Source organism: Strix uralensis, chromosome 2, assembly GCF_047716275.1.
Source record: "Strix uralensis isolate ZFMK-TIS-50842 chromosome 2, bStrUra1, whole genome shotgun sequence".
Lineage (NCBI taxonomy): Eukaryota > Metazoa > Chordata > Aves > Strigiformes > Strigidae > Strix > Strix uralensis.
The window spans coordinates 105,468,591-105,495,461 of NC_133973.1; the positions used below are offsets into that span (position 1 = coordinate 105,468,591).

Genomic DNA, 26,871 nt, shown 5'->3' on the forward strand with positions numbered 1-26,871 from the left:
AACTCCATTTGAAGCCTGAGAAGTGTTTTCAGTGAAACCTGTCCGATGGTGTCCATCACTGACATCTGGTCCCACTACCAGCTCCCAAGAGCACATCTTCCCTCATCCTTGTCGGGCTCTGAGGGAAGCATGTGAGTTCCCGATGACAAAAATCCTGTTAGCTTCAACAGGACAGCATCAAGCCTTTGGCATCCAATGTTGTGCTGGTTTTCAACCAACACCATCAGGCTGCAGCCCGTTCCTAAAATCAGTGAAGAGAAACTCTGTGACTGATGACAACACTGCAGCCTCTTCATCTCACCTAGTTGGATGGGGGGAAAAAACAAGACAGAAAGGTTGTGCAAGTCTGAATTTAGCCACTTATCTCCTCAGACACATCTGTTTCTGTGCAAGCAAGAAGAAAATGGGTAACTAACATACAGCTCTGCTACTCAGCAGCTGGCCCCTGGATCCTTCTCTGTGGTGCTAAATGTGTCCCTGGCAAACAGAAGGTTGATATTTTAAATAAGGAATTAATGAAAATGTGCTCTTTTCCTGCTTGTTGTCCCTTTAAATTCAGTTTCCAAGGAAACGGGTCTGGAGAGGCTGCCTGGAGGGAGCCAGGAGAGATCTCCGCCTGGCCGCCTTCCCCTCCGAGTTGCCAGCTGAGCCACCCCAATTGCCACGCTTTTACAGAGGTTTTCTCTGTTGTCATTTACGCCTGGAATAGGGGTGATGGCTCCTCGTGGATTCCTTCTCTAAGGAGTCGTGAGGTGGTCAGCCATGCTGCTGTTGCCTGCAGCTGGGATACTTGCAAGCGGAGCTCCTCTCATTCCATCGCCCATCTGGTGGAGCGCAGGCTCACCTGAAGCCACTGCAATGCCACCTCACTGAAAATGTCACTCCTGTTAGAAACATCCATTCCACCAGTTTTTTCTTTTTTAAAAGTGGTGGCAGGTGTGATCTGAGCACTCAGACTGAGCTGGGAGTGGTGGTAGAGGGACAGATTTTTTGTTAATTCAATGTTTATCCTAGGGGAAAATTTGAGACACCACCTGGAGTACCAGCTCTGGTGTTCAAAGCACAAGACAGACACGGACCTGTTGCAGCATGTCCAGAGGAAGGACATGAAAATGGTCAGAGGGCTGAAATGCCTCTCCTGTGAAGAAAAGCTGAGAGAGTTGTTCAGCCTGGAGAAGAGAAGGCTCCAGGGAGACCTGATTGCAGCCGTTCAATATATAAAGGGGGTTTATAAGAAAGGTGGAGAGAGACTTTTTACCCAGGGCCTGTAGTAACAGGACAAGGGGCAATTATTTTAAACTGAAAGAGAGTAGGTTTAGATTGGACATAAGAAAGAAAGTTTTTTACGTTGAGGGTGGTGAGACACTTGCATAGATTGTCCAGAGAAGTTGTGGGTGCCCCATCACTGGAAGGGTTGAAGGCCAGGTTGGACGGGGCTTTGAGCAACCTGGTCTAGTGGAAGGTGTCCCTGCCCACGGCAGGGGGGTTGGACTAGTTAATCTTTAAGGTCGCTTCCAACCCAAACCATTCTGCGATTCTAGGAAAATTGTATCACTGAGCCCCTCATTTCTACCAGACCCATCACCATGTTGTTTTACAGCAGTGTGGAGAACAGCATATGTCCTGAAAAATGGCCTGAGAGCTTTCGGCTGTGGTCAAGGGTGTAGCATTTCTTGGACTTATGCTGAAGGACTGTACTGGGTACAGAGTGAGGCAGGATATGGCTGCATCCATACCTTCCTGGATACTCAGCCTGGGTTTCTCTTAGAGGGAATTCACTGACTCGTTCTCAAAGAGACCTGTGGAACAAACTGTCCTATGTACAGCACAGAGAATCAGTGGAGTAGGACCCAAAAGGAAACTGTAAAGTGATGGTGTTTGGCTGTGTAGATCCACCCTTTTTCCAGGTGAACAAAACCTAAGGGTCTTAAACCTTTTGGGGTTGCACAGTTCCAGGCATGGTGGCTGTTTTTACCAATGTTGAGATGCATCTGCTTCCATTTTTGTTAGCATTTGAGGAGATGCCTCTGTGAAAGGTTGTCTTAGTGACATCCGAATTTTTAGTGGAAGCTGACTAGCGATATAAGCTTCATCCACCCTCACAGCTGAGTCCTGCAGACAAATACAGTTCCAATGTAAAAACAAAAGTAATTTTTAAATGTATGTAATCCTAATCAGAATAGTTCAATGTTAGCTGTTTTTGCTTCAGAAATGCATAAAAGCATTGCCCTCCTTAGTTACCTAGATGCTTGCCTATAATTAGAAAGACAGACTATCATATCTGAGGTATAATACTGAGATCATTTTCTGCAAGCCAGATGAGCAATGTCTTGCATATTGTACCAGAAATATTCTCTGCTTGCTTCTGATGCAGTCTCAGATGGAGTATGACCTTCATTGTTGTGAAACCAGATTTCAGGGAGGATGTAAACCCATACTGGGGAGAATTCAGAGAGCAATGGGCATGACCAGAGGTCTAGGAAATATGACCTATGAGACAAAACTGAACGAACTGAGGTTGCTTAGTGTAAGTGGAGACAAACCAAAGGGATACATCTCAGTGGAGGGATGAAGTAAAACAGAAGAGAGGAAGGTAATAAAATGCTTTCCATGTCCACAATGGATAGAAGAGAAAAAACGAACTTAAAGTGCAACAAGGGAGCCCCTCTAGATGTTATGAAAACTTTCCCAGTGATAGGGACAGCGGCATAAAATAGACACTTAAGAGAGGTTATCTAAGCCCAATACCTCCGTCTCAAAGCAGAACTGGCAGCTGCTTGCTCTCTCCTGACTTGAGCCATTTTCAGTGCCCGAGATGCCATCCCATCTTCGGACAGCCTTTACCAGTGTTCACCATGAGTTCCCTTTGCGGAAAGCTAAGCCTAATTCTTCACTTTTTATCCATGGTAAATGATTCACCCGCTCTTTTTTTTTTTTTCTCACTTTTGTGACATCTGGGCACACTGTGATGCCTTGACCCCTCTCCCCAGAGCTGCTCCCCCTGGCCGCCATTTCCCACCCACTCGGGAGTGCACTGTCATGGCAGTGTCACCTCTCTCCAGACTCTCCTCCAGTTTCTCTAGATCATTTTGCATGCTGCTGCAGTTCTCCAGCATGCCGGGATAACCCTTCCCGTACGGTGAGAGAATAACTTTTTGATGCCACCATACCGAGGGCCCGCCCTGCCCGCAGCCGCGCCGGGGCGGGGACTCGAACCCGCGTTCCCGCCTCAGCGAGGGCCCGCTGTGCTCCGCGAGCGGAGGAGGTTTGACCGCCGCGGGCCACCGTCTGCCGGCGGTGCGCTGCCGGGCGGGTCCGGGCGGGTACAACGGCCGCGGGAGCCGGAAGAGCTGATCGCGTGCACCGCCACCTCGCCCCGTCCTCCGCCCCGGCCGCCTGCCCCGCCATGAGCGAGAAGGGCGAGCTGGACCTCACCGGGGCCAAGCAGAACACGGGCATGTGGCTGGTGAAGGTGAGAAGCCGCCGGCGCGCCCCTGGGCCCGGCCCGGCGCGGCCTGTGGCGGCCGGGCCTCGCCTCTCGTCCCCGCCCCGCCGTGTCCGGAGTGGCGGCGGCGCGGAGCGGGGCCGTGCCTGGGGCGCGGGGGGAGCCGGCCCGCGGCGTGGGGCCGGGGTTGCCCGCATCAGGCTCGCCCGGTGCCCCCGTTTCCTTTCTCGTGGGCACGGGGGCTGGGCGAGCTGCGACGCGGGGCGTCTGCCCGGGTAGCTGCTGGGGTAAATGAGACACTACAGGGAAAATCGGGTTACGTGGGAGCTGTCCTTGGCTCGTGCTTTATTAGGAGTAACAAACACGGTAGCCTAACTTTTATTTTCCCAAAACTCTGAGAGTCGGAGAAAGTTCGAGTGCTCCCAAGTTCACATCCTGGTTAAAAAAAACAAGGACAATAAACGCTTGTGTCTTGTCACTACAGCTCACCTTGGTGCTAGAGAAGTGCAGCTATAGTGAAGGTGCTATGAAAAGATACCAAGATCATCAAATCAAACCCAAGCACCCGTCTGGTGCAGGGCCACGCTCACGTATGCTCCTGCCAACAAGGCCGCCACTGCCTACGTATCACCTCTGTTCTGTGGAGGGTCTTTCTGTCAAAATGGCTTGGCTGCTTTTGCTGGCAACAGCAAGCCTTGGCTCAGGAAAGAGAAGACTCACAGCCAGTGGGGGAATATGTGCCTTGGCTCCCTTCTAGTCCCCTGTGGGTGTGCCCCCGTTTTTCTAGACCTGCATTTGTTCTGTCTGGGGAGAAGCAGTAGCCTCTTGTTCCTCCTTTGGGGATGGAGGAAACAGGCTCATACCATCAACTTGAAAGAACCTGTAGGGACAGGGTAGTACCCAAATACTGGTCCTAGGTGGTGAGGGGGTGTGACAGCATCATACTTCAACTACCAGAACATCTTCTTGTGGCCCTCAGAAATGGTGGGGAGTTTCAGACTTGCTTTGCTGTGCAGAATTTCTGGTGGTGGGTAGGTCGCTGCATCTGGCTTCCTCTTTGATACTGACACCTGAATGTCTGGTTTCAGAAAACCGTAATGAAAAGTGCATAGTCCTCTAATTGTAATAGCTTATGCAGGACAGTAAAAATGAAAGCTGACAGCAGAAAGCTGCGGAAGTCTATCATGATACACTGAGTGACAGGGTGATAAAGTGGCAGATGAAATTCAGAGTTGAAAAATCTAATCTGACATGCATAGAGAAAAACTATCCTAATTATATGTACATGGCAATTGGGTCTCTGCTGGTTGTCATTCAGGAGGAGGTTTAGTTTTTCAGTAGATGTGGATAACTATAAGAATGTCATGTCAAATGAGCGGATTCAACATTGGGCATGATTACAAAAGATACAGAGAACAAAAGAGAAAATATTATTGTGCCATCATATTGCCTGTATCCTGAATACTGTGTGTAGTTGTGGTTTCGTCTTCCCCATCATGGAAAGTATACAGTGGATCTAGAAACAGTACAGAGGAAGGCACCAGGGATGATCTGGGTAGCAAAGAATGCTGGATGTGGAGGGAGCTCCTAAATACATGGTTACCTTTCAGATTGGCAAGATGATTTTGGAAGTCTTACAGAGGTCTGAAGTAATGAGTAATGTCACAGGTGGGTAAGGAAGAAGTGAATAGGCAAAGGGAAGAGTAGGTTTGAACACAAGAATAAGAGGTGTGTCAAAGTAAGTCATGTAGTGGGGCTCAGAGCAAACAAAGCAGGTACCTTTTTGGACAATATGTAGTTAAATTTTGGAACTTGTTGCAATAGAAAGTTGTGAATGTCAAAACTCTGTAGAAGCTCAAAAAGCCTTTAGACAAATTCAAGTGAGAAAATCAGATTGAGAGATTAAAAATAAATATGCTTCCATACCCCAAGACTGCCGAGTAAAAGATCCTAGAAATCAGAAGAGCATGCTGGGGAAATACCTTTTCTTCTTATGTTGTACTGTTCTTCCTGAAGTATCCACTGTTGGCTGCATTTGCAGACAGGACACTGAACTTGCTTGTCCTTTAGTCTGATACAGTTTGGCGTTTCTTGAAGTAAGCCAATAATTTTAAGGCATATCTGTGCTTATAGTTGATCCCACTCCGTGACCACAGAGTGCTGCCTGGTTTAATGAGAAAACCACAGTAAAAGGAACGCTTAAATACTACTCTTCTAAGTAAGTGTTAATGTAATCCTTCATGCATGTGGTCTGAATTTATAATTTGTCTGTCTTCTTGTATAATAGTGCTAATTAAAAAAATATTACAAAGTTGCTAACATTGATAGGCCATAGCAAGGGATGTGCAGGATTTTATCCTTTGAATTTCTTCATACCTGAACTTGAAAACAACCATCCTGTGTTACTAGGACCTTCAACACAGAGGCATGACAGTGAGTAACACCTGCACTTTTTATCTTCACTAGCTAGGATGAGGCTGAATTTATCCTTCCTTTGAGGGAGAGAGCTATCTATTCTGCTGGAATAAAAAACCTGGCTTATTTAATTTCCTTTTATCATGTATTATGCTAGCGCAGGAAGTATTCCAGAGAGACTGCTTAACAGGCAGTAAAAAATATAGTAATGAGTATTTTAGAAGAATGAGCAGTAAGAGAAGGTACCAGAAATGGAGTGAGTTGGTTTAGTACAAACCCAGAAAGCAACTGGCATAAATTTTCTGTGTTTTCAGTGAAAGCTAAGATAGGGGAATATTATAAGAACTGTTGGTTATATACTGGTAAAGTGAAGCCCATTTAGTGTTAGTGTTAGAATTGTTAATTTCTTGTTCCCTGTATGGTGATTTGGGGTTTTTTTTATTTAATCTGCTGCATTGATCTGTATTTAGAAAGGTGATATCTTTATATAATTTCTTTTTTGTATGTTCAAAGGAAAATAGAACCTGACATCAGCCTTACTCAGTTTCTGATGTACATACTGCATACGGATTGCTATATAGAGAAAGAGCTAATAATTTAATTTCATACAGAAAACTGGAAGTAGTTTATTACAGATAGGGGCTGATTGTGTGTTTTGTTCAAAAGGCAGATAGGAAGCTGTGAATAAGCTGAAGACGTATGGAGCAGGGGGCCCTCGTGTTGTACTGTAGCTGCAGGGTGCCTCATGTTGCCTGGGGGTGCCTGGGTGTTTGTATGACGTGAGTAGCAAGAAGAAAACGGCAGTGTGAAGACATGTTGAAGCGATGCTACTTAGTACATCAGATTTCTTTTTGTGATTAATTTGTATGTTTTTATTGAGAGAAGAGTGTTCTTACCTACAAATCCCAGAATAAAGGCCACTTGTCTTGAAAACGTTCAGTAGCCCTTCAGTATGAGAGGTACTCTGTCCACAGGTTAGTCTTTCTGTAGGTATGTATTTTTCAAAATCCTGCTGTGGGATCTTTGAAAATTCTTTCTGCTCTGTAAAAGCAGGTCACTCTTGTTTTCTGTACACTCTTCCGAGCAGTGTTAAGAGTTTGGAAACTGACTGTTCTTCATAAGTTAAATTTTTATTCTGATAAAGGTGAAAGGAAGTGGCAAAATAAGATGTGTACAGTGTGTAAGACTTTATCTTCCCTGTGATTGTTTACACCATTAGCGTGGAGCTACAGAGTTTAGCGTGTGGTTTTGAGAATACCATCTGGTTTTATCTGAAGTATCTGTTTATAGCTAGAAGTAATCCTTTGATCACCGTCCTTCATAACCCTTTTCCTTTCTCTGTGTAGCCCTTGACTGCAGGTAGGCCAGCAGAAAGATGATTAATTACGCTCTTTGAGACTGTTTCCCATGCAGCTGAAAAAAGTATGATTGATCTGCAACCTCTTAATCAGAAGAAATTCCCTGTCTGATTATATTATATAGCAAGTCCTTCACTCCTTGTCCACTCGTACTGAATGTGTGTCTATCTTATTTCCGAGCAATATAGATTAGATACAGTTTAGGTGTGAGCACATAGTAATATTTCTGCTGAGTCAGCTGGGGCACATGTCATAGCATTTATCTTGGCTTTAGAAAGAAGATGATATCTGATCTGGCATGAAATCCACTGCAGAAAATTACCACTTTGAAAACTGTGGAAAAAGTATATATTAATAGATAAATTCCTGGCTTTCTGTTGTGCATTTGTGGCATTTTTGACCCCGTGTTAGGACTTTATGGAAAGCTGGACTGGCATTTGCTTTGGCTGAGCAGTTGGAGGACATCTGGATTTTCTAGCTGTTCCACAGTACTTCATGGGGTGCTGTGAGACTAAAGGAAAGTGCGAAGAACCAGTACCAAGATGTTTTCTGGGTTTTTTTGAGCAGGTAAATGCAAGGTTAGTGTTAAATTCATTTGAGTTTTAGGAAGTTAGCAGGTTGCTGTTTGTCAGCAAGTTCCTGGAACAGGCTCTTTGCCTCCTCAGCTGTGCAGTGAAACTTGGCTTAGTTTTATTCTGTGCAAGGCAAAAATCAGACTACAAAGTGCCTCTTCGCTGCTTGAAAGAGAAAATGCCACAGGCATAGCTTAGTACGTTTCTCTTTCTCACTGGCTGTGTCTCACACCATTTTTGTGTGTGGGCACAGATGTTTTCAGTAGCTGTGGACTGTGTGAGCCAGAATAAACTTTGCTGTACGAGTAAAGAACATTCCTGCAAAATTAAAGAATGTAGATTTGTCCTGATGTGTCATGAGCATATGAAGAAAAAAGGTATAACATTCCTGTATCAGAATACTTCTTTAGTACGTGGCATGGGAACAGCAAATGACTTTTCATTTAACAAGTCACTGTTTTTCTAGACACTGAGACTACTGTAGGTCTTTAAGATGATGTTCTCCCAGCGATTGCTGCATCCTTATTAGAAAGAAAAGGGTTTATAGGAAGTAGGAGGTTCTATTAGACTGCTTTCAGCTATTTCCTTTTGAAATAAAAATGGTAATTTCCATCTCACTTGAACATCTTACAGTTAGTTTTAAATAGTGAAATGTGAGATTGTCCTTATTGCCTCAGGTCTGTATTCCACCTCTTGATGTGCCACAGTACTTCTGCATCACATAACTTGTATGTAGCGGGGAAATCGCTCCAATCTCAGTTTGTTGTACTAATGTGTCATGTTCAGTCTTTATAAAAAGCGTCATAGAAAAGACAGTCGTAATTGCAGAGTGGTGGGGAAAAAAAACCTGTGATCTGCAGAGCATTGCACTTATAACCGACTGTGCTGGCTTCTTGCAAGGGAAGGTAGACATGCCTAGAACTGATGCCATGCAGTGGAGCAGAGAAGGTAGAGAAGTTCCTTGTTCCTCTGGGACTAAACTGGGAAGCTTGAAGTACCTCACCAGGGCTGGATGCACGGACATACGGGCTGAGCTGGGAGCTCCTCTCTGAGGCAGGGCAGTGGCAGCCACCAGTGCAGGCCACCTTTTGAAGTCCTAGGGAACTGTGCATTCATACAAGTGATCAGATTTATAGGTGTTAATGAGTGATAACACCATATATGAAAACAAACTCTTAACCTTTTGATTTCACAGAATAAATGTTGTTTGTCATCTTTAAGCTTGCCTGGCCTTTAAGGAGAACCGTGGTAACTCTGCTGAGCACTGGACACATTCTTCTGGCATTACCATCTCCAGAAAAAAGAAGTGCTGTTGCTGCTGCACGCAGCGTGCATGCATCATCACGTCTGGGACACATCTGGGAGTCTGAGGAACATGGGTGTGTGGCACAGCGGCAGCAGCAAGGCATTGAGGCTGACCGGGGAAGTGCCAGCTGTTGGGGTCCACTTTAGCTGGCAGTAGTTAGCTGGTACTTTTTTAGCTAGAGAGTTGAGAGGCAGGCTATGATTTCAGCTAATACTACATTGATGAGAAAAGGGGAAAAATGAGTCCACCTGAAAAGCCAGCTTCCAGCTTGTTGGTTGGTTATGTAGACACCTTTACTGTCCATCATGAACCCAGGTCATGCGATGCTGCACATACCAAAACCTTTGTAACTGAAGGAACTTGTGTGCAGGTGAGTCAGCATCACTGGAGCAACTTTTATTCCTTGGATGTATTGGGTTAAGCAGGGCTGCTTGTTCCTGACCCTGCAGTGACCTCTGCTTTGTGCAGCCGTTTTGGGAAATGGGCTGGGGAGCTGGTTTGATTGTTCCACCTGCTAAATACAAAATCAGCACAGCTAAAACAGAGGAAATCCCCCACACCTCCCAGCTGGATCAGTCTGCTCTTTCTATATACTCACCAGCTGCACAAAGACTTTTCCCGATACAGTGGAGGTGTGGTAATGAGTGATGGGAGGCACATCTGCCTAGGGTAGTTCTGCTGCTGGAGAAGTGGACATCTGGTGGGAGTAGGGCTGCGGTTTGCTCCCCAATGTGTCTGAGGTTTCCAAACTCCAAGCCTTCCCTTCACAGCACCTTTTGGTGTCTTAAGTTGTAACTGTGTAACTTCTCATCATTGTGGTTGTTTTATGTTTTGTTTTGTTTTTTTTTTTTTTCCCCAGAGAGATGGTAATTTCTAATGAATATTTAAAAGTATTGTTAAAATGATTGGGACTCCTTAGTTTAAGAATATGATGCTGATCTTATTTTGCCTTTCATGATTGGATAATAGTATTTGAGATTCAGGGTATTGTAAGATTTCTCCTTCATTTGGAAAATTTGGGCATCTACACCGGCCTTATTTTTGTGCTACATTATTCTCTTTGCTCTCCCTAACAGAATATATATATATAACAGCTTGAGAAGGGGGCCCATGTGAACCTCATGAGGTTCAACAAGGCCAAGTGCAAGGTCTTGCACCTGAATCAGGGCAACCCCTGGTATCAATACAGGACGGGGGATGAAGGGATTAAGAGCAGCCCTATGGAGAAGGACTTGGGGGTACTTATGGATGAAAAGCTGGACACGAGCTGGAAATGTGCAATTGCAGCCCAGAAAGCCAACTGTATCCTGGACTGCATCAAAAGCAGCGTGGTCAACAGGTCGAGGGAGGCGATTTTCTCCCTCTACTCCGCTCTTGTAAGACCCCACCTGGAGTGCTGTGTCCAGCTCTGGGGCCCTCAGCACAGGATTGACATGGACCAACTTGAGCGGGTCCAGAGGAGGGTCACAAAAATGATCAGAGGGCTGGAGCACCTCTCCTACGAGGTCAGGCTGAGAGAGTTGAGGCTGTTCAGCCTGGAGAAGGGAAGGCTCCAGGGAGACCTTATTCTAGCCTTTCAGTACTTTAAGAAAGATGGGGACATACTTTTTAGTAGGCCCTGTAGTGATAGAACAAGAGGTAATGGTTTTAAACTAAAAGAGGGTAGATTTAGAGTAGCTCTAAGGAATAAATTTTTATGTTGAGGGTGCTGAAACACTGGAACGGGTTGCCCAGAGAGGTGGTAGATGCCCCATTCCTGGAAACATTCAGGGCCAGATTGCACAGGGCTTTGAGCAGCCTGATCTAGTGGAAGGTGCCCTGGCCCATGACAGAGGTATTGACTAGATGATCTCTAAAGGTCCCTTCCAACCCAAACCATTCTATGATTCTATATTGTCTACCATACTTAGCTCATACTGTATCCTGAAGTGGTCAGAGTAAAAGCATTTAAAGTATAAAAACTTACACAATTTATATAGCTTTAAAATCTGCTTTTCTTGAAATCTGTCTTCTTTTCTTAGGTCCCCAAGTACTTGTCACAACAGTGGAATAAAGCTTCAGGAAGAGGTGAAGTGGGAAAACTAAGGATTGCCAAGTAAGGCTTTACTGTACCTTTATTGGTTGCAATTCTTAGAAGTTACCTGCAGTGAAACAGATTATGTTACACCTCTTATAATCCTGTTTATTGCAAACACTGTGCATATTTCTCTGATACCTGAATGATACTTGCTTGTATAGTGATTATGAAAATAAATTATATGAAATTACACTGGGAAGTGTCTGTATCCCATTACATGATGTTTGATTTCTTAAACCCAAGAAATATGCACATCTAGCTGGAGAATGTTAACTTACTTGTGCTATTTTGCTGCTTCTGTTCTCACCTGCTGACTTTCCCCTTTATTCTTGGGCATCAGCATAACAAAAAAAATTGAGCAGCTCAGGAGTGAAGATGAGTAACTAAACTAGAATTTGAATTTGCTTTTTTATCAGGGAAGCTAAACTTGTGGAATTAGATTATGGAAACTAAAACATTAAATATTTTCTTTTGCAGAAATCAAGGAAGAACAGAAGTAAGTAATTACTAAATACAAAGGCTGTGAACGTGTTATATTTTGAATTCTAAAAATTGTTTAGAACATGCTGGTTTCTGATGTCACATCTTTTTCGTTACACCTGTAATGAAGCATTGTACCACAGAATCAGGAGGAGAGAATTCTGTTCATAGCTCTGCCTATCATTGTACTGTGGGACTTTCATCAGGTCTCTTTGTTCCCGAAGTTTGTTTACTCGTCTGTAAGCAGCAATCGTAGTAGCAACCTTCTCTCCAAACATTTTGAGATGTATTAGTGCAAAAGGCTGTCTGAGAACTAAGGAGGATGATGATAAAACAAAAGAAGTTGGAGATGGAGGGCTGCAATTTCAGAAAGTATTCTGTCTTGTATTTGGAATTCGGTCCTACTAAATATAAAGCAACTTGAAGGTTTTTCTGCATGCAAAGGTAACTGCTTTATTAGCAGCCTCAGTGAATGGCAGTAACTTCCTTTATCTTTTACAGGAGATAAGGAAAGTTGCATTAATTAGAATTACTTCAAATACCACATAGGTCTGTCACTGAACTGGAAGAACTGTGGACTGAAAAGTGGCAGGGAAGCAAGCTGCATTTGCCATTTGATAACCTGACCAAGCTCCTTTTAGAATAAGTGGAGAGAGTTCCACTGGAGGTTTGGATGTTCGCTTGGACTCTTCTAGGCTGGAGTATGAAACAACCTCCCTAAGTTTGTGAGCCCCACACCAAAATCTTGATATAGATAAGAGCCACAAAGCTCATTTTGCAGTCTGTGTAGAGCCAAGTGTTGAGGAACCCCTGAGAACGTATGGCTTCCAGGGGACCCTGTTGCTGCATGGCAGAATGAGGCTAAGCAGGATGTGCAGGAAAAGCACGAAGTGCCAGTCTGAAATCTCTCTCTTCAGGTTTCTTGCTGCACATAGGGATTCTGGTCACCCAGTCCCCCCAGTACCTCCTCAGCTCCTGTATTGGGCATACAATGTAAACACAGCAAGGGAGCCATATTTTAACCTCTCCTGGGCCGCATGCAATTCAGGAGTCCCCGGGCTAATAACACTTGTATTGGTACATTAGCACTTTTTCTGGAACTCACCTGGCTGTGTGAAACATTTTAAAGCACTCATACTGAACAGTGTCTGAAAACCTATTATGCCTTACATTTTAATAAGTAAAATCAAATTGTTCTCTGACTTCAGGAGGAATTAATTTACAATTTTTTAAAAGATGAGTAAATTTTATTAAGTACATGAAAGCTTTCGATTCTGTATTTCAACTAGAGATCAATATAGTAAGACTCTTATCCCACTCTTTATGTTTTTGAAATGGAAATGTGCTATACTACTTGTGTTTTCTCTCTTTTTGTTTCCCCATAACTCGTAAAGCTGTGTAACTGAGTCTGTTTAGTAACACTGTGGTAATTGTGACTGTTAGGTGTCATTTACTTTGAATGAAGAGCTTGCAAGCATCAATGATATTGGAGGAAAACCTGCTTCAGTCAGCGCACCAAGGGAACATCCATTTCTTTTGCAAAGTGTGGGAGGACAGACCTTAACAGTGTTCACCGAAAGTTCAGTAGGTAAGTTAGAATTAAAGTTATTTGTTATGATTCCAGTATACATTATTTCAATAAACTGAATGCTCTAAAGGCCAGAAGATTCGTAAGTCAGATTTTGACTCTGTTTTGTTGTTACCTGCATACATAAGACTCTTGTACTTTTTTTTGTGTCTGTCTCTTTTCTTCCTATGATTGAGCAACTAATTTAAGTTCTCTGTATGGGGTTACCATGTACATTTCAGCTGTGGGTCTGCTGAAGAGAACAGAGAGAGTATGGAGTGCAGTACATTTTGTATTCCCCTTTAGGGTTTTCAGTGGAAAAATGTTTTTGTGTTCCCATGTACTTTTGAGATCAACTCATTTATTTTTTTTCTCTGCTGTGAATATATTTTTATAAGAATGCTCATTCTTCCTCTGTCCAGTTGAACAGATCCATTTTAGCAATAAACACATCTGTTAACCATACTTTCTTTATGTATATATATGGTTTAAGTGTTTTAAAGCTTAATAAGGTCATAATAACAGACAGTCCAGCAGTAAGGTTATAATTTTTCTTGCTGGATTTCAGCTGTTTGGCCTGTCTTAAGTTCAGCTCAGTAGCTGTATGTGTGATTAGGATATTCAAGACCATATGTCCTAAATTGCATGTTAGACTTAAGGGACATGGTAGTGTTACAGTGTACAGTAAGTTCAGCAGACTGCCTTGCGTGTAACTCCCATGTGCTGTAAGGTTTTCTACTAAAATTACATGGTCATGTTCTGGATGTTAGAGAGAGAAGGAAGGTGTCTGCAGAGTGTATCTCATTGTCTGCAGAAGGTACCTCAGTTTCAGGCACTTAGGTTGTCCCCAGAAGACAAATAATAGTAATATTTTTTGATACCCCTGCCTTCTGTGGGACAGAAAACTACAGTGTGACCAGCTTCCAGTGTTTTGATGTTCACAGGCTTTTAAGTAATTGCTGTGATGGCAGTGTGATGCTTTATCAAGGAGGGAGAATCATAACTCACAGGGCAGAGTTAGAGTACTTACTAAGTTTGACCACCTCCTTTCTAAAATTAATTTTAAAGATTTAATGGCTGAACATTGAGATATTAATGTACAGGTAGCTTGCCTGTCTCAGTTGTGTTTAGAAATACAAGCTCTTATGCTACAACTCGGGCACTTTCCATTTGTTACCCCTTTCTTTGAAACAAATGTAATCATGTTATTGGTTTTTCACTTTTTAAAAAAAATGTGTTTTCATGTGTGTGACTTGCAACAATTTAAAATACTGTGTTTTATGATTCATAGATTACAAATGTGGAAAGAGATAGGGAGGGAGTTTTCAAGAATGTTGCAGGCATTTTAGTAGTACCTCATCCTTTTTCATTTCTCTGTGCCCCAACCTCAGAATGCTTGACAGAAGAGAGAGATTTCAGGTGTGAAGCTGTTTAGAGTATACATTCAGTGATTTTTGCATGTTTTCTGTGAATCCCATGGGATTTTGATTCCTAAGACACCTTTTCATACAAAATATTGCTTAAAAAACCTCTAACAGTAACTTACGCTGCAGTGAGTGCAAATGCTTAACTTGAATGTGGAGTATTTGTCATCAGTTTGAATTAAAGTCATTAGAATGTGATAGTTAGAAGATGCCTCTTTATTTCTGTTTTACCATCTGTAATACCAGTGTCTCGAAACTTTTAGGTACTTAGAAGCTGTCCAATTTTTATTTAATCAATTAAAAATTTTGCATTTCTTAGCAACTAGAAAATGTTATTCAAGGACCATGGATCTATTGAGTAGAAGTTATTATATTAATCAGGAGCAAAGGGTAGTTAGTGAAATGAGAAATGTTTGGAATGAAGCACTGAATAAGCATAGACCCTGTCAAAATTGGTTTTGCTTGAGATTAGCAAGCATAACATGCAGTCAGTGAGTTTTCATGAAACTCGCTTAAATGCAAAATGGCTAAAATGTGTTGCTGTTGTGTTAAAGCTGGTGTTGGCAGTACGATCAAAAATAAACAATAATGCGCTTTTCTTGCTTGGATTTTTTTGGTTGTAAAGATGAATGTGACACAAATATTCCAAATTCCAGTCAGATTTCTTGCAGACACCACGTTCTTGCAGCCACACTTTAGTGTTTAAATGTGTATTGCCAGTATGTTTTGAGCTCCATGGCCAATTTCAACAAATTTCATAGTGAATTATGGATAGTGTGAAAACAGGTGTCTGAAGAGTGGAATGAAACTATATGGATATCCCAACTGAAAGAAAGGCTGCTACCCTATTTGATGCCAGAAAGTCCACATGGAAAAAAACACTATAATTATATCAACCATGGAAAAAGACTCAATAAAAACGTACACGTCTTTGCACATCAGTCAATCCTCAGTAAGAGACAGTCATAGGAACTGAAATTCATTCATTCTTATGTTCACAGACCACTATTTGTCTTCAATTTAGAATTTGCATATTTTTGTCAAAAGCATTGGTGATCTTGTTCCTTTTTCTTCTGCAAAGTGCACCATGTGAGAGAATCAATATGCCAGTTTGAACCATGGGCCAAAGATCAAGCTGGTATGGAACTGCAGATGGCATTGCTAATGTTGCATCTGGAAGGATGCATTTGAGGAATTATGCAAATGAAATATGGATAAAAAAGTGCTTCGTGCGCTATTACTCTTGGTCAGTACCCTTCTTGAGGACTGAATTTACCTAAAATGGAACAAATGGCATAAAACACTTGTGTTTCTTTCTATTGTAAAGGGTAGGGATTTTTGGTTGTGGGTTTGGGGATTTTTTTTTTTCCATTTTTTTGGAGCACATTAAAAGCTGTAAGATCTATTCTGTGTGCTGTCCTCTAATCCTGGGATCCTTATGTTGTAGTGACCATCTTTTTGATAGTCTTTCAGAAAATGAATGAGGGATGACAATGCTGTCTCTGAAATATTTTGTAATCTTGGAGGATACTGCAGGGAGTTTACATATTCTGGATAATTCAGCACTTTGCATTGACTCCTCAGGTCACTTCAAGCAAAAAAGATCAAATTTGACAAGTAATTTAATATTTTCTGCATGATGTAATTTCTAGACTTCTGAATGGGTTTTCTGTGGTTTTAGTTTTTTTTGTGTTAACTGAACTTGCTTCTAATAGCTGTTGTAGTTGGAAGAAATCCTTTAGTTCTTACACTGTAAACCTCTGGTGGTCCCATACTAGTTATTGGACAGCAGTAAGCTCTTCTGAGGTGCCATTTGCTATGTTCAAAGTCTAATGAATTGCAGTTCCTTAGTCGTCTGCAGTGTGTGTACTAGATCTGAGGTAATACAAAGCTGGATAAAGTGGATCCCATCCCAGGTACTATTAAAAATCAGGTCTATGTTGGCTTTCACAAATGGTGCACTTCCTGTTTAGACTAACTATGGGGTTTCTTCTGTTTCTTTTCTTTTCCTATTCATGTATTTTGAAATAGCTCTAATGAATAATACAGAGTAGTGCAATGCACTCTAAAAGTAGTAGTTGCAAAATATCTCCCTACTTCATTTGCAAGGCTGTTTGCACATGTGAGACATTGCGTTGTTTTCATTGCTGGGCAAATCGCTAAGACCTGCGGTGGTGTTCCTGAACATCAGTTTAACAGAGCTGGCGGGAAGTGTGGCTTCTCTGATGACTGCAGAGGGATCCAAAGCACAGTTGTCTCTTGCTGTCTAGGTCTTGCTGTCTAGGCTGGTTTCAGTATTATTTCTGCATTAAATATGAACTACGCTCTATTCCATAAACATCACCATATGTACATCAACAGTTGCTATGCAACAATGCTATTTGTGCTTCTAGTCATTTTATCTTATCTTTGTCATCAGCTATCATAGCTGTAATTTTTTGGGCGGGAGGAAAGGAGAGCATTTTGCATATATTTCAATGTGTTGTATTGAACAAAATGAATTTTTCTTATACGTGTATAGCTAAAGAACTATCTAGGGGCAAGTCATGGGTTTGATGTGTTTGGTTAAAATTGTTTTTTTCTGAGCTTCCTACTGGCAGACACCCTGGCATAAGGAAGTGCTATAATTTGACAGTTTCTTTCTTGGTTGAAGGAATGGGAACATGCTTTGTTAAACATTTAACAGCAAACTTCTCTCATTGTGATTATAAATTAATTCCCTTACTGCTTTAATTGCCTGTTGCTTAATTTTTCTCCCAGCAGGTAGTTTAGGATTGCAAGCTCTAAATATAAATAAAAAATGCAGCTATGTTATAGATAATGATAAAACTTTCTTACTGAGCTAGTTCTTGAAAAAATGTGCTACTAATGTGACTTGGGAAAACGCAGACCTTGGCAGGCAATTACATCCCTAACTGTAAAGGACTGATAGATGGAGAGGAAGATTTTACACTGTAGGCACAGATAAATTATAAGATATTTCTGTAAAGTTGGGTGAGATGACTCATTTTATTGAAATCTTGAATGTGTCTTCACAACTCCCCCTTCATAAGTGGGATTGCCTTAATGCCTGGTTTAGTGACTTTAAATTCCTTCATGCTTACTGAAAGTTAAAAGTGTTCAGAGAATTCCATTGACAGAATGACTACCAGACCTTTGTTTCTGAGCAGCATTCATGCATGGATTGTTTCACTGTTTCATGCTTCACAGAAGATTGTTGTCTCTTAACATTGCGTTCTTCACCAGTTTTCCAAGTCTTCTTTCAGAATATCAGTTCATGAAATTCAGTTTTTTTGTATTCCTGTTCAATAATACATATAGCTCTGCCTGTACACCTTAGAGCAGCTCCTTTATTCCCACACCCGTTGAATATTCTCCCCTTGTTTTGGTTTGTGGTTTTTTTCTTTATACAGCTTCTCATATGTGAAAGGACCTTTTCTGAGTTTGTACGTGAATCATGCCTACTATGTGACTTGCAATGAGTGATTGTATTCCAGTGAAAATGAATATTCAGAGGTTTATATTCTGTATTTTGTATCTTTATTTTTTGAAATATCAGATATATCCATCCATTTAAAGAAATGTGAAGGGAAGGAACACTAATAAAAATCCTGGAAATATGTTTCTTTCTTTAATTAAAGCAGTTACTCCTATAATTACATTTATTTATTTACAGTAAAATACATAGTGCTCAGAATCTTGATGCCTTGTGATACTACTACTAATCTTACTAGATGTATGTTTAACTTCTCAAATTTTTCATCAAACTATTATTTAGGAAATAAACACTCTCCCTCATCGTTTTGCCATGCTGAGGAGTTTTGACATATACCTGTCTACTTTAACAGTAATTTCCAGTACTTTAACAGTAATTTCCAGTTATCTCTCTCTGTTCAGGCTGTCACTTAACCACACGTTCGAGTCTCCAAAATGCTTTGGGGTCTTACTTAATGCTTCTTTGTTCCTTTATGTACTTCGGTCTTTCAGGGACTATTAGCAGAAGAGGAAAACTTCCCAGCAGCCTCATGATCAAAAGAAATAGAAGCAACAGCAGCCTTTGAGATCTCTGGCATTTATGCAAATTTCCAAATATTTGTGAGGATCATAAAGAAGATGCAACCCATGATCAGAAAAGCAGAATACGTGACTCAAACTAGTCTAATTACAGATAGCATTTTGATGGTTCAAGATTTTGTATGTATTATTGTTACATATGGTCCATTTAGAAAACAACTGCGACTGCTTACATCATCTCTAAAAAATGAAAATTATATTTACTTACCTCGTATGAGTGTTGTGAGGATTAACAAATTACTATAAAGTGGGTTCAGCTGGCTGACAGGGGTAAACTCCTACTTTTCTTTTAATTTTTGTTGTTAAATCTATAGACTGTTTATTCCTGTACAAATTTAAACAATAGAGGATATAATGCATAAAATACATGGTATGTTTAGAATGGGCTCGGTGTGATGGGAATAGAATTGGCTTTTGGCCTACTTCATTGACTTAAAAGTTCTTTGGTTTTTTTTCAGTCTCACTGATGTATGTGTATAAAAACCTACCCCACCCCCCCACCCGCCCCCCAGAAACCCAACAACAAAAAAACCCAATGCAACCAACCCCAACCTGTTGAAATTTATCTGTGAATCTTGCATGTTGTGGAGGAGGCTGAGCAGCTGTAGTCTGCATTGATAAAATATATCAAGTAGATATAGTTCAATATCTTTTACCTTCTTCATGATATTAGTACTGAGAAGATTTTTGAAACAGAGACTTGTGACCTAATCATAACAAAAACAAATTGTCCGATTGTGAGAAAAAACCCACCGCTTCTTTGCGAGGCTTCAATTTTGTCTTGCTTTTTTGTCTCTGCTGTTGAGGGTAGATTCTGTTGATACATACAAGCAATCACACGCACTCCCTCTGTAGAGATGATACACATTTATTGTTATTTGAATCAGAGATGCTATTAACCATTTTGAAATGTGATGTCTTATGCAGTAGTTTTGGTTAGGTAGCTAGTCTTTCACTGAAACAGAGTTAAAAAGAAACAGCTTTAAATCCAGCTGCTTCTTACATCTCAGTCCAGGCAGGGCTTGATAGTATGTTTGCATGTTCTTCATTACGTCCCCTTTGCTTCTTGTTTGTGTACTGAATGTTTCTTTAGTTACGTTACAACTGAGTTAGGGTATTGGTTGGGTGGTAACATTATGCTGTAAATGTGCTAAATACATACAAAAAATAATGTCAATGAGAAAATACATGGGTTTTGACAAACAGGCTATCCTGCATGTATATCTGAAAGTTGGCAGGGATCTTAACTCTCTTTGTGCATGCTCACAGGTGGGAAGAGGCCATATAATGATGTTTTCTCATTGAAAAAGTATGTGCCTTCAGCTGCTAAGTCTAATGACAGCCACCGGTAAAGAAAAAAGGATCTGTGACATACTGCTTTTTCCATGTGCATTAGTCCTCAGCCTGTTAGCCACCTCAATGAGAAAGCAGGGCCATTGGCCATGAAAGCCAGCAACAATCAGTTACAAGAAAAAGGTTTTGTAAAATATTTCATATTTTCAGTTCTGTTAATACCCAGCCTGTAAATGGCAGAAATGATCACACTAACTGAACTCAAAAATTACTCTTTAGTTAGAGCAGTAATTCACTCTTGCCTGTGAGTAGTCTGTAATGATAACTGTGACATGTCTGAGTTGAAAGCTACGGACAAGCATGTTTTACCATTTTTAACTGTATTTCAGATAAGTGAAAATGTTCTTTTTATTCTCTACCTTAGAAGATGTGTAAAAATGAGAAATATAGGAGGAGCAGTGAAATTTCAGGTTGACAAATTTATGTAGGGGTTTAATTTCATAGGACTTGGTAAGTGTTAGAACTCAGTTTACCAAAATACATCCGCCAGCTGCCACTTACTGAAATGTGGGATTGGAATTTCATGCAGAAAGCTGTTTCTGAATCTCACTGCCGTTCACCCGAGTGATAATTTTTTGGCGAGTCACTTTGCAACACTTGTGTCTAGGTTTTTCTTTCATGCATACTTTGATTCTGCTCTGTGGAACAGGGGATGTTTCTGATTATGTGTAATTTTTGTACCTAAGAAGTTGGGCTATAGTACAATTTGAAGACCAATGTTCAGAAAGGGAAAAGATTGAAGAAATAAATTCTTGCATGATCTGCAGAAAGGGTAGAGAAGAGGTTAATCAGTCAAGTTCAAAAATCTACGTAGTGCAAATTAAGAGCATTCTTTTGCAGAATTTTTATTAAATATACCAGTAATATTCATTTGTCTACAGTGACCAGTGAGATAAATGGATGCTATTCATTGTTTAAGCATAATCCTACTACTGATTTTGTGTAAACGTGTGACTTCATTCTTGCAGAGCTCATTCAGAGGTGTAATGGAGTTCTCCCATTTAAATTGTGAGTTTGGGCACTGAAGGAGATTTTTTTTTGTTGTTGTTGCTCCTGGTGGCAAATTACTCTTCAGCAAGTAAATTTATAAACATTAATCAAATCCAGTGATTGTGATTTTGTTGTAATTTATCGTTCTTTGCTTTGCAACCCACTTTTTGGATGTAATTTCAAATAATCAACACAGAAACATTATATTTGCTTTTTTGTTCATTTGTTGTTTTTTTTTTTCCAGAAAGCCAACCAGAAGAAAAATCTGAAAGCAGCAGTGCTGGTGAGTATTTGGTGACAGTTTCCTTGAAACACTTAAGAAATTACTTACGACTGCAGCTTTTCAGTTTAACTTTTCAAGAAATCTGTGGATTAAAAAAAAAAAAGTATTTTTTGTTATATTTCTAAGGTAGCATATCATTAAATTGAAAAATCACTTCATAAACTGATTATCTGCTGCGACCAAAAGCTTAAATTATTAATCTTTTTTATTTGAATGAAGGGGAATAAAATGATGAGGGAGAGCTTTAGAAATGTAATGTTCTTTGGAATGTTATTTTAGATTTTTTTTTTATTATTATTTCTCAGCTCTCCCTTTTTTAGGTTCATTATATTTTTTAGTTTGAATTCTTTTCTCTTGATTGGAAAGTGTGTAGCAGATTTCCAAATCTTTTGTTATTTCATTTTAATTGCATAGACTAAGCAGTCAGAAAAATAGTGTATCTAGTATTGTACTTTATTCAGTTTTTCTAATGGAGAAAAATGTTCTTGTGAAAGTTGTATAAATTCTTTGGGAAGAGTAAAAAGGGTTAGTTCACTGGTATTACCTACCAGTGACATATTAGTTAGTCCAACAATGTCTTAAGTACAGTTAAAAATTCTAAGGGCTCTTCTCAAACTGCACTTGCCATAGTAAAAGTGTCTGGTTTTTTTTACACAGTTCAGAGTATTGCCCTTCGATTGCTATTTTTCTGTGAGATAGGCAATATGCTTATATCAGATAGGATATCAGCCTTAGGAATCTAAAGATTTCATTTCAGGTCTGAGCTAGTCTGTGCAGGATTCTTTTACAGCCACTGAAGGAGACAGTTCCAGAAAGTCTTACTCTAACGTAGATATGTGCAAAGTGCAATTCTCAGCAGCTCGAGCAGAGCTCTCTTGAGGCTGTGTATTCCTAGCCTGCTCCTTCTCTTCTGCTAAATCCTTTGGGCTTATATTACTGAAACTCCCAGATAGTACACGACAGGATGAGAATCTTACAGCGTAAAGTAGTGTTTAATAAAAGTCCTCTTTTTGGCTTTTATTAAAGAGATGTTTCAAAAATATCATTAACATACTAGTGCAAATAAGTGCCAGTGTTAGCAGGAGCCTGTGAACTTGGGAAACTAGACACGGCTAATATAAAATATATAGGCAAATCTCAGTTTTGTTAGTAGAAGGATTACCTCTGATGAACACAGATTAAATAGTACTGGGACTGGGCTGGCACTCGTAAGTGGTAATGACAGAGATAGCAGATGGACTGGGAAGAGTCTCACGCCCATGCCTTTCTTAAAAAGCAATTCCTAAACATAAGACTAATGCGAGTGGGTTTTCAAAATGTCTTCTTGCAAGTTTTTGGACACTTTAACATGGAGATGTCTGTTTTTTCTAATGTTTGACTTTTATTTGAATTGCATTTCAGCATTGAATGTTGTCAAAAGTGTGTACTTTGTGTCTGGCTGGAAGTAGGGTTCGGGTTTTGTTTTTTGTAGGAGGGAATTCTTTGTGATACTGAGATGCTTTTTAATACACTGGCTTAAGCATGTCAAAAGACTAGTGTTAGAAATGTTACAGACTGTAGGCTTGTACTGAATCCAAGGTGGGTTTTACAGCTTGCAGTTTTTCTCAGTTGCTTGTTAAAACCTGTTCACTGATTATATATTAATTGTGGTGTGGTTTTAAGGTTATGAAGGGCTACTTTCTAGAGATTAGTTTTTTATACCACTTGAAAACTGAGACTCGCTGCTGTGGAATGTCATATGTAAAGCAGATCTTGAGAGTTTAACTGCTAAAATGAATCAAAATTTTGATCCTTACATTGCATTTCTCTGATGTTCTTTAGTTGTAGGGATGCACCCTTGATTTTTGCTTGGCTTTTGGGGTTTTCATTCTGTTTGTTTGCCTTTGAATGGTTGAATTGTCTGCTCTTCACTCTTGATGTCTCCTCCTTGTTCTCCGAATAGTGTGTAAGTTGCCCACGTGTTTAGTTGTTTGCATTTTTGCTTCGATCACAAGAATGAATTCCTGTATGCTGTGGGCTTTTTGAATACACTGACAAGATGAGTGCTAAACCTGTTTGATGTAATTAAGCTGTTTGTGATTTCAGTTTCTGACTGATGATAGTTGGTTACACTGGGGCATTTAAAGGAGGACTCTAAGCCACCAGTTGCACTTATTTGCTTATTCACTTTTTTCCTCAAAATCATCGTGGAACTCAGATGACCTTTTCCAAACTACCTCTCAAGTAAATCAGGTTATTGACTGCTTCATTTTGTGTTAATCTATTTTATCTTGGCCTACATAAGTACTTTTGAGGCAAAGATTATGTCTGTTATGTATTTAAGTAGCATTTAGTATAACAAGACCCTAATGACTGCTTTTGGGTATTACTGTAATAAAAATACATAAGGTTTATTGGTAGTTAGGAAGTAAATAAAGGAGATAAGTGAGATAAATAACGTTCAGAAATCCTTTGATTTGCATCCTTAAAAAGTTCTCCCACATTTTTACATTGGGAGGGTACTGTCAATCTTCAGAATTTCTTATGTCATAAATCATTAATATTATGTATGACATTTTTAATCACATTTATTGTTCGGATGGTTGTAAACCACTTACCAAAAGGCAAGATAGTACCAGTGTTGCTACTCTACTTGATGCCGTTTAGACAGAGACAACGTGATACTAGGTCAGACCAAAGATCGTCTAGCTGGTATCCTGTCCTCAGTGGTAGTCAGTAACAGATGCCTTGAGAATAGTGTAAGAACAATGCAGAAGCATAGTGATACCTCCCCAGAATACTTCTTCCAGCCTTCAGTGATTCACAACTCGGAGGGATCCAGAGCCAGGGGTGATGGTGTTTTATTTAACAGGACCTCATGGATTTTCCTTCTATGAAATATTCCTGTTGCTTGAGCCTCTGTAAACCTTTAGTATCCGTAATATCTTGAATGATGCTACAGTTACAGTCAAAATATTCAGGAATCAAGACATATGTAAAACAAGTTTATCTAAACTAAATTTGAGCTCCTTTTGCATATTATCATTTTAGATCACTTTTCCCGTACAGAAATCCAGTTTGATTAGTGCTTGTGATAAACAGTGGTTGGTGATTTTAGTGCCTGAAGGCTGGTTTATGTTAAACATAAAAGGAGTGTAGCAAATTACTCAGCTAAGGAAAAGAGAAATGAGAATTGGCTTTGCTTGTTCCTATATGATGATAAGCAAGTGATTTAAACCCAAATATGTGTATGTAGCTCCTGTTTGCTTATGGTTTTGTTCGCACCTACCTGTAAGTGCTGTCAGTGGTGACAGAAGCTGTGAAAACCAAGCATTTGTGCCAGTTAGTGTGACCTGCTCCCACCCCCCCAATAAAAATACCCAGAAGCTGCTGCCCCGAGATTCTGTAGTCTGTTGTGAATGATATGGTAAAGAAATGCATTCTCATGTAAGAGCAAATGTAATTAGGTACTGTCCTTGTGCAAGTGTGTTATAAAAGAAAGTTGCATAGACAGCAGTTGATTATAATGTTGCCTAAACTTTGAGAATGTAGTTTTGAAAGCATAGTATTGCTTTCAGGGGCAGGAGTGGTGTATCAGCTCTGTATACAAACTACAGATGCACCTTTTTCTTCAAGAATGCATACATCAGGGAGTGTTATATGCAATCTAGTAGTTGAAATTCCTGAACATTCTTCAAGCCAGTTGAGCTCGTTGTATCCCAATTTCATCTCTTAATGTCTTTGATGTAAGTTTATAGCAAATAGCAGCCTTCAGTACTTAACATGATTTAGGACAAGGTATTAGTCATCTCTTTCCCTAAACCTGCCAGTGAATAGTACAGATGCCTTCTAGTGAAGGGAGAGGCACAATTGGGACCATTTCTGATTTGTCTTTGGTTAAAAGGAATAAATTATCAGAGCTGCTACAGACAATACTGTGAACCTAGTATTAATATTTTGCCAATTGTGAATGTACATGTTTGACTGCAGGCACAAATATACAATGCTTGAATTGTCTGTAGATCACACTTGCTTCATTTTTTGATGTCGCAGTAAAAAAAATTCAGGTATTGATTATACATGTGTTGGAATAATTGAAATTCAGTGTAAGCACTTAGATAAACACTGAACTGCATGCGGTAAAATCAGCAAATTTTTGCTAAAGGCACAGAGTTCTTACCTTATGACACAAGATTGTATAAAGCTGCTAAGTGCTCATTTGATTTCATACTCTATAAAGCGGTTAACGTATATTAATTATACTTCAAAAGGGAAACTAACTGAAAAATGATCATCAGGAGGAATAAAACAGTAATTCTTAATTTAAATACTAGCTTGAAACTTGGTGTTGAAGATAACTTAGTTATAGAATCTGCCATTTTCAAGCCACAGAAACAGTTTTTGTCTTGGAAATATAACTAGTTTTGTTGGCAGCTAAATGCAACAAAATTTAAAATACAAGCTTGCCAGTAGTTTTCCAGGAGCCACAGTCAATAACGAGACTCCATTTGTAGCTGTTAAAACACACAAATAAGCAACAATTCCTGCTTTAAGGTCTATGTAGTCAAAGTCTATCATACTAGTTATAATAAATATTGTAGAAAACAGGGAAGGTGCACTGGTAGGACAGCAAAAAGGTTATGGATTTAGTGTAGGTTAACACTAACTGGAGTTAAATTTTTTAAGAACTTGCATAAATGGCCTTAGTGTCCTTAGGGTCTGGCTATTTATTTTAGTATACTGTATGAATATTCTAAAATTTTGTTTGCCTGAGCAGCACTGATGTATATTTATTGTCATGTAGTCTCTATCCTGAGAACAGAACCTGATATAAAACAGTGGGAGTTAATCCCACGAGCCTATTCTGTCCTTCAGTGATGTTCGCGTCCAGCTTGTTAAAGTACTGCGCTAAGCAGAAGTGTGCTTTTGGCTTGCATCACAGTTCTTGGTCTTCCCTTGTGGCTTTTGAGAAATCCCAGGAATTTCAGTCGTGCCTGGCATCGCAGAGCGTGACTCCACAAATTGTGTTTGTCTTCTGTGAGGAAATTCGCTGATTATTGCAGTTCACCCACCTACCAGCATGATCATATTTGATGGGTTCAAACCTTTGCAGTATTGCAAATTAGAGCCTTGAATGATGGATCAAAGGGGCAGAGGGAGATCAAATGCTTGCTGCCTTGGCCAGTACAAGACTGACATGTAGCAGATGTAAAGCTAGCAGGAGGCAGTTTCAAAGTAAATAAAAAGAGATGGTTCTGCACTCAGAATGTATTTGAGCTATTGAATTCCTTGTGAGAAGATGTGGATGTGAAGGTGGTATTTGCTAAAGGTTTACATGACCTTAGAGGAGACCAAAGAGGTATGTGAAAGAAGATCCACAGAGTGTACTAAGATTGAGAGGACATCTGATTTAAGAGACCCCAAGATACAAAAGCTTGGGAAACACTGGGATGCATACCCAGTAGGAGAATCATACATGGCTCCTCTGTCCTTAGGCTTCTTCATGGATATCCACTTTTGGCCACTTTGCTGCAGTCACGATGCTGAG

General features: G+C 40.2%; 1 protein-coding gene across 3 annotated transcripts in view; it reads left to right on the plus strand.

The window, feature by feature from the left end:
• Nucleotides 1-3,296: 3,296 nt before the first annotated feature.
• The window catches only part of GTF2F2 (general transcription factor IIF subunit 2), a 92,864-nt gene continuing 69,289 nt past the window's right edge, over nt 3,297-26,871 (plus strand). For 2 of the 3 annotated variants that reach the window (XM_074859628.1, XM_074859629.1), the window contains exons 1-5: nt 9,178-9,466; nt 11,118-11,191; nt 11,651-11,669; nt 13,097-13,241; nt 21,306-21,344. In XM_074859628.1, the coding sequence (XP_074715729.1) occupies nt 9,335-9,466; nt 11,118-11,191; nt 11,651-11,669; nt 13,097-13,241; nt 21,306-21,344 (409 nt within the window). In that variant the 5' untranslated portion in view covers nt 9,178-9,334. Of the gene's footprint in view, nt 3,473-9,177; nt 9,467-11,117; nt 11,192-11,650; nt 11,670-13,096; nt 13,242-21,305; nt 21,345-26,871 lie in introns of those variants that run through there. The other variant, XM_074859631.1, reaches the window with a different exon arrangement.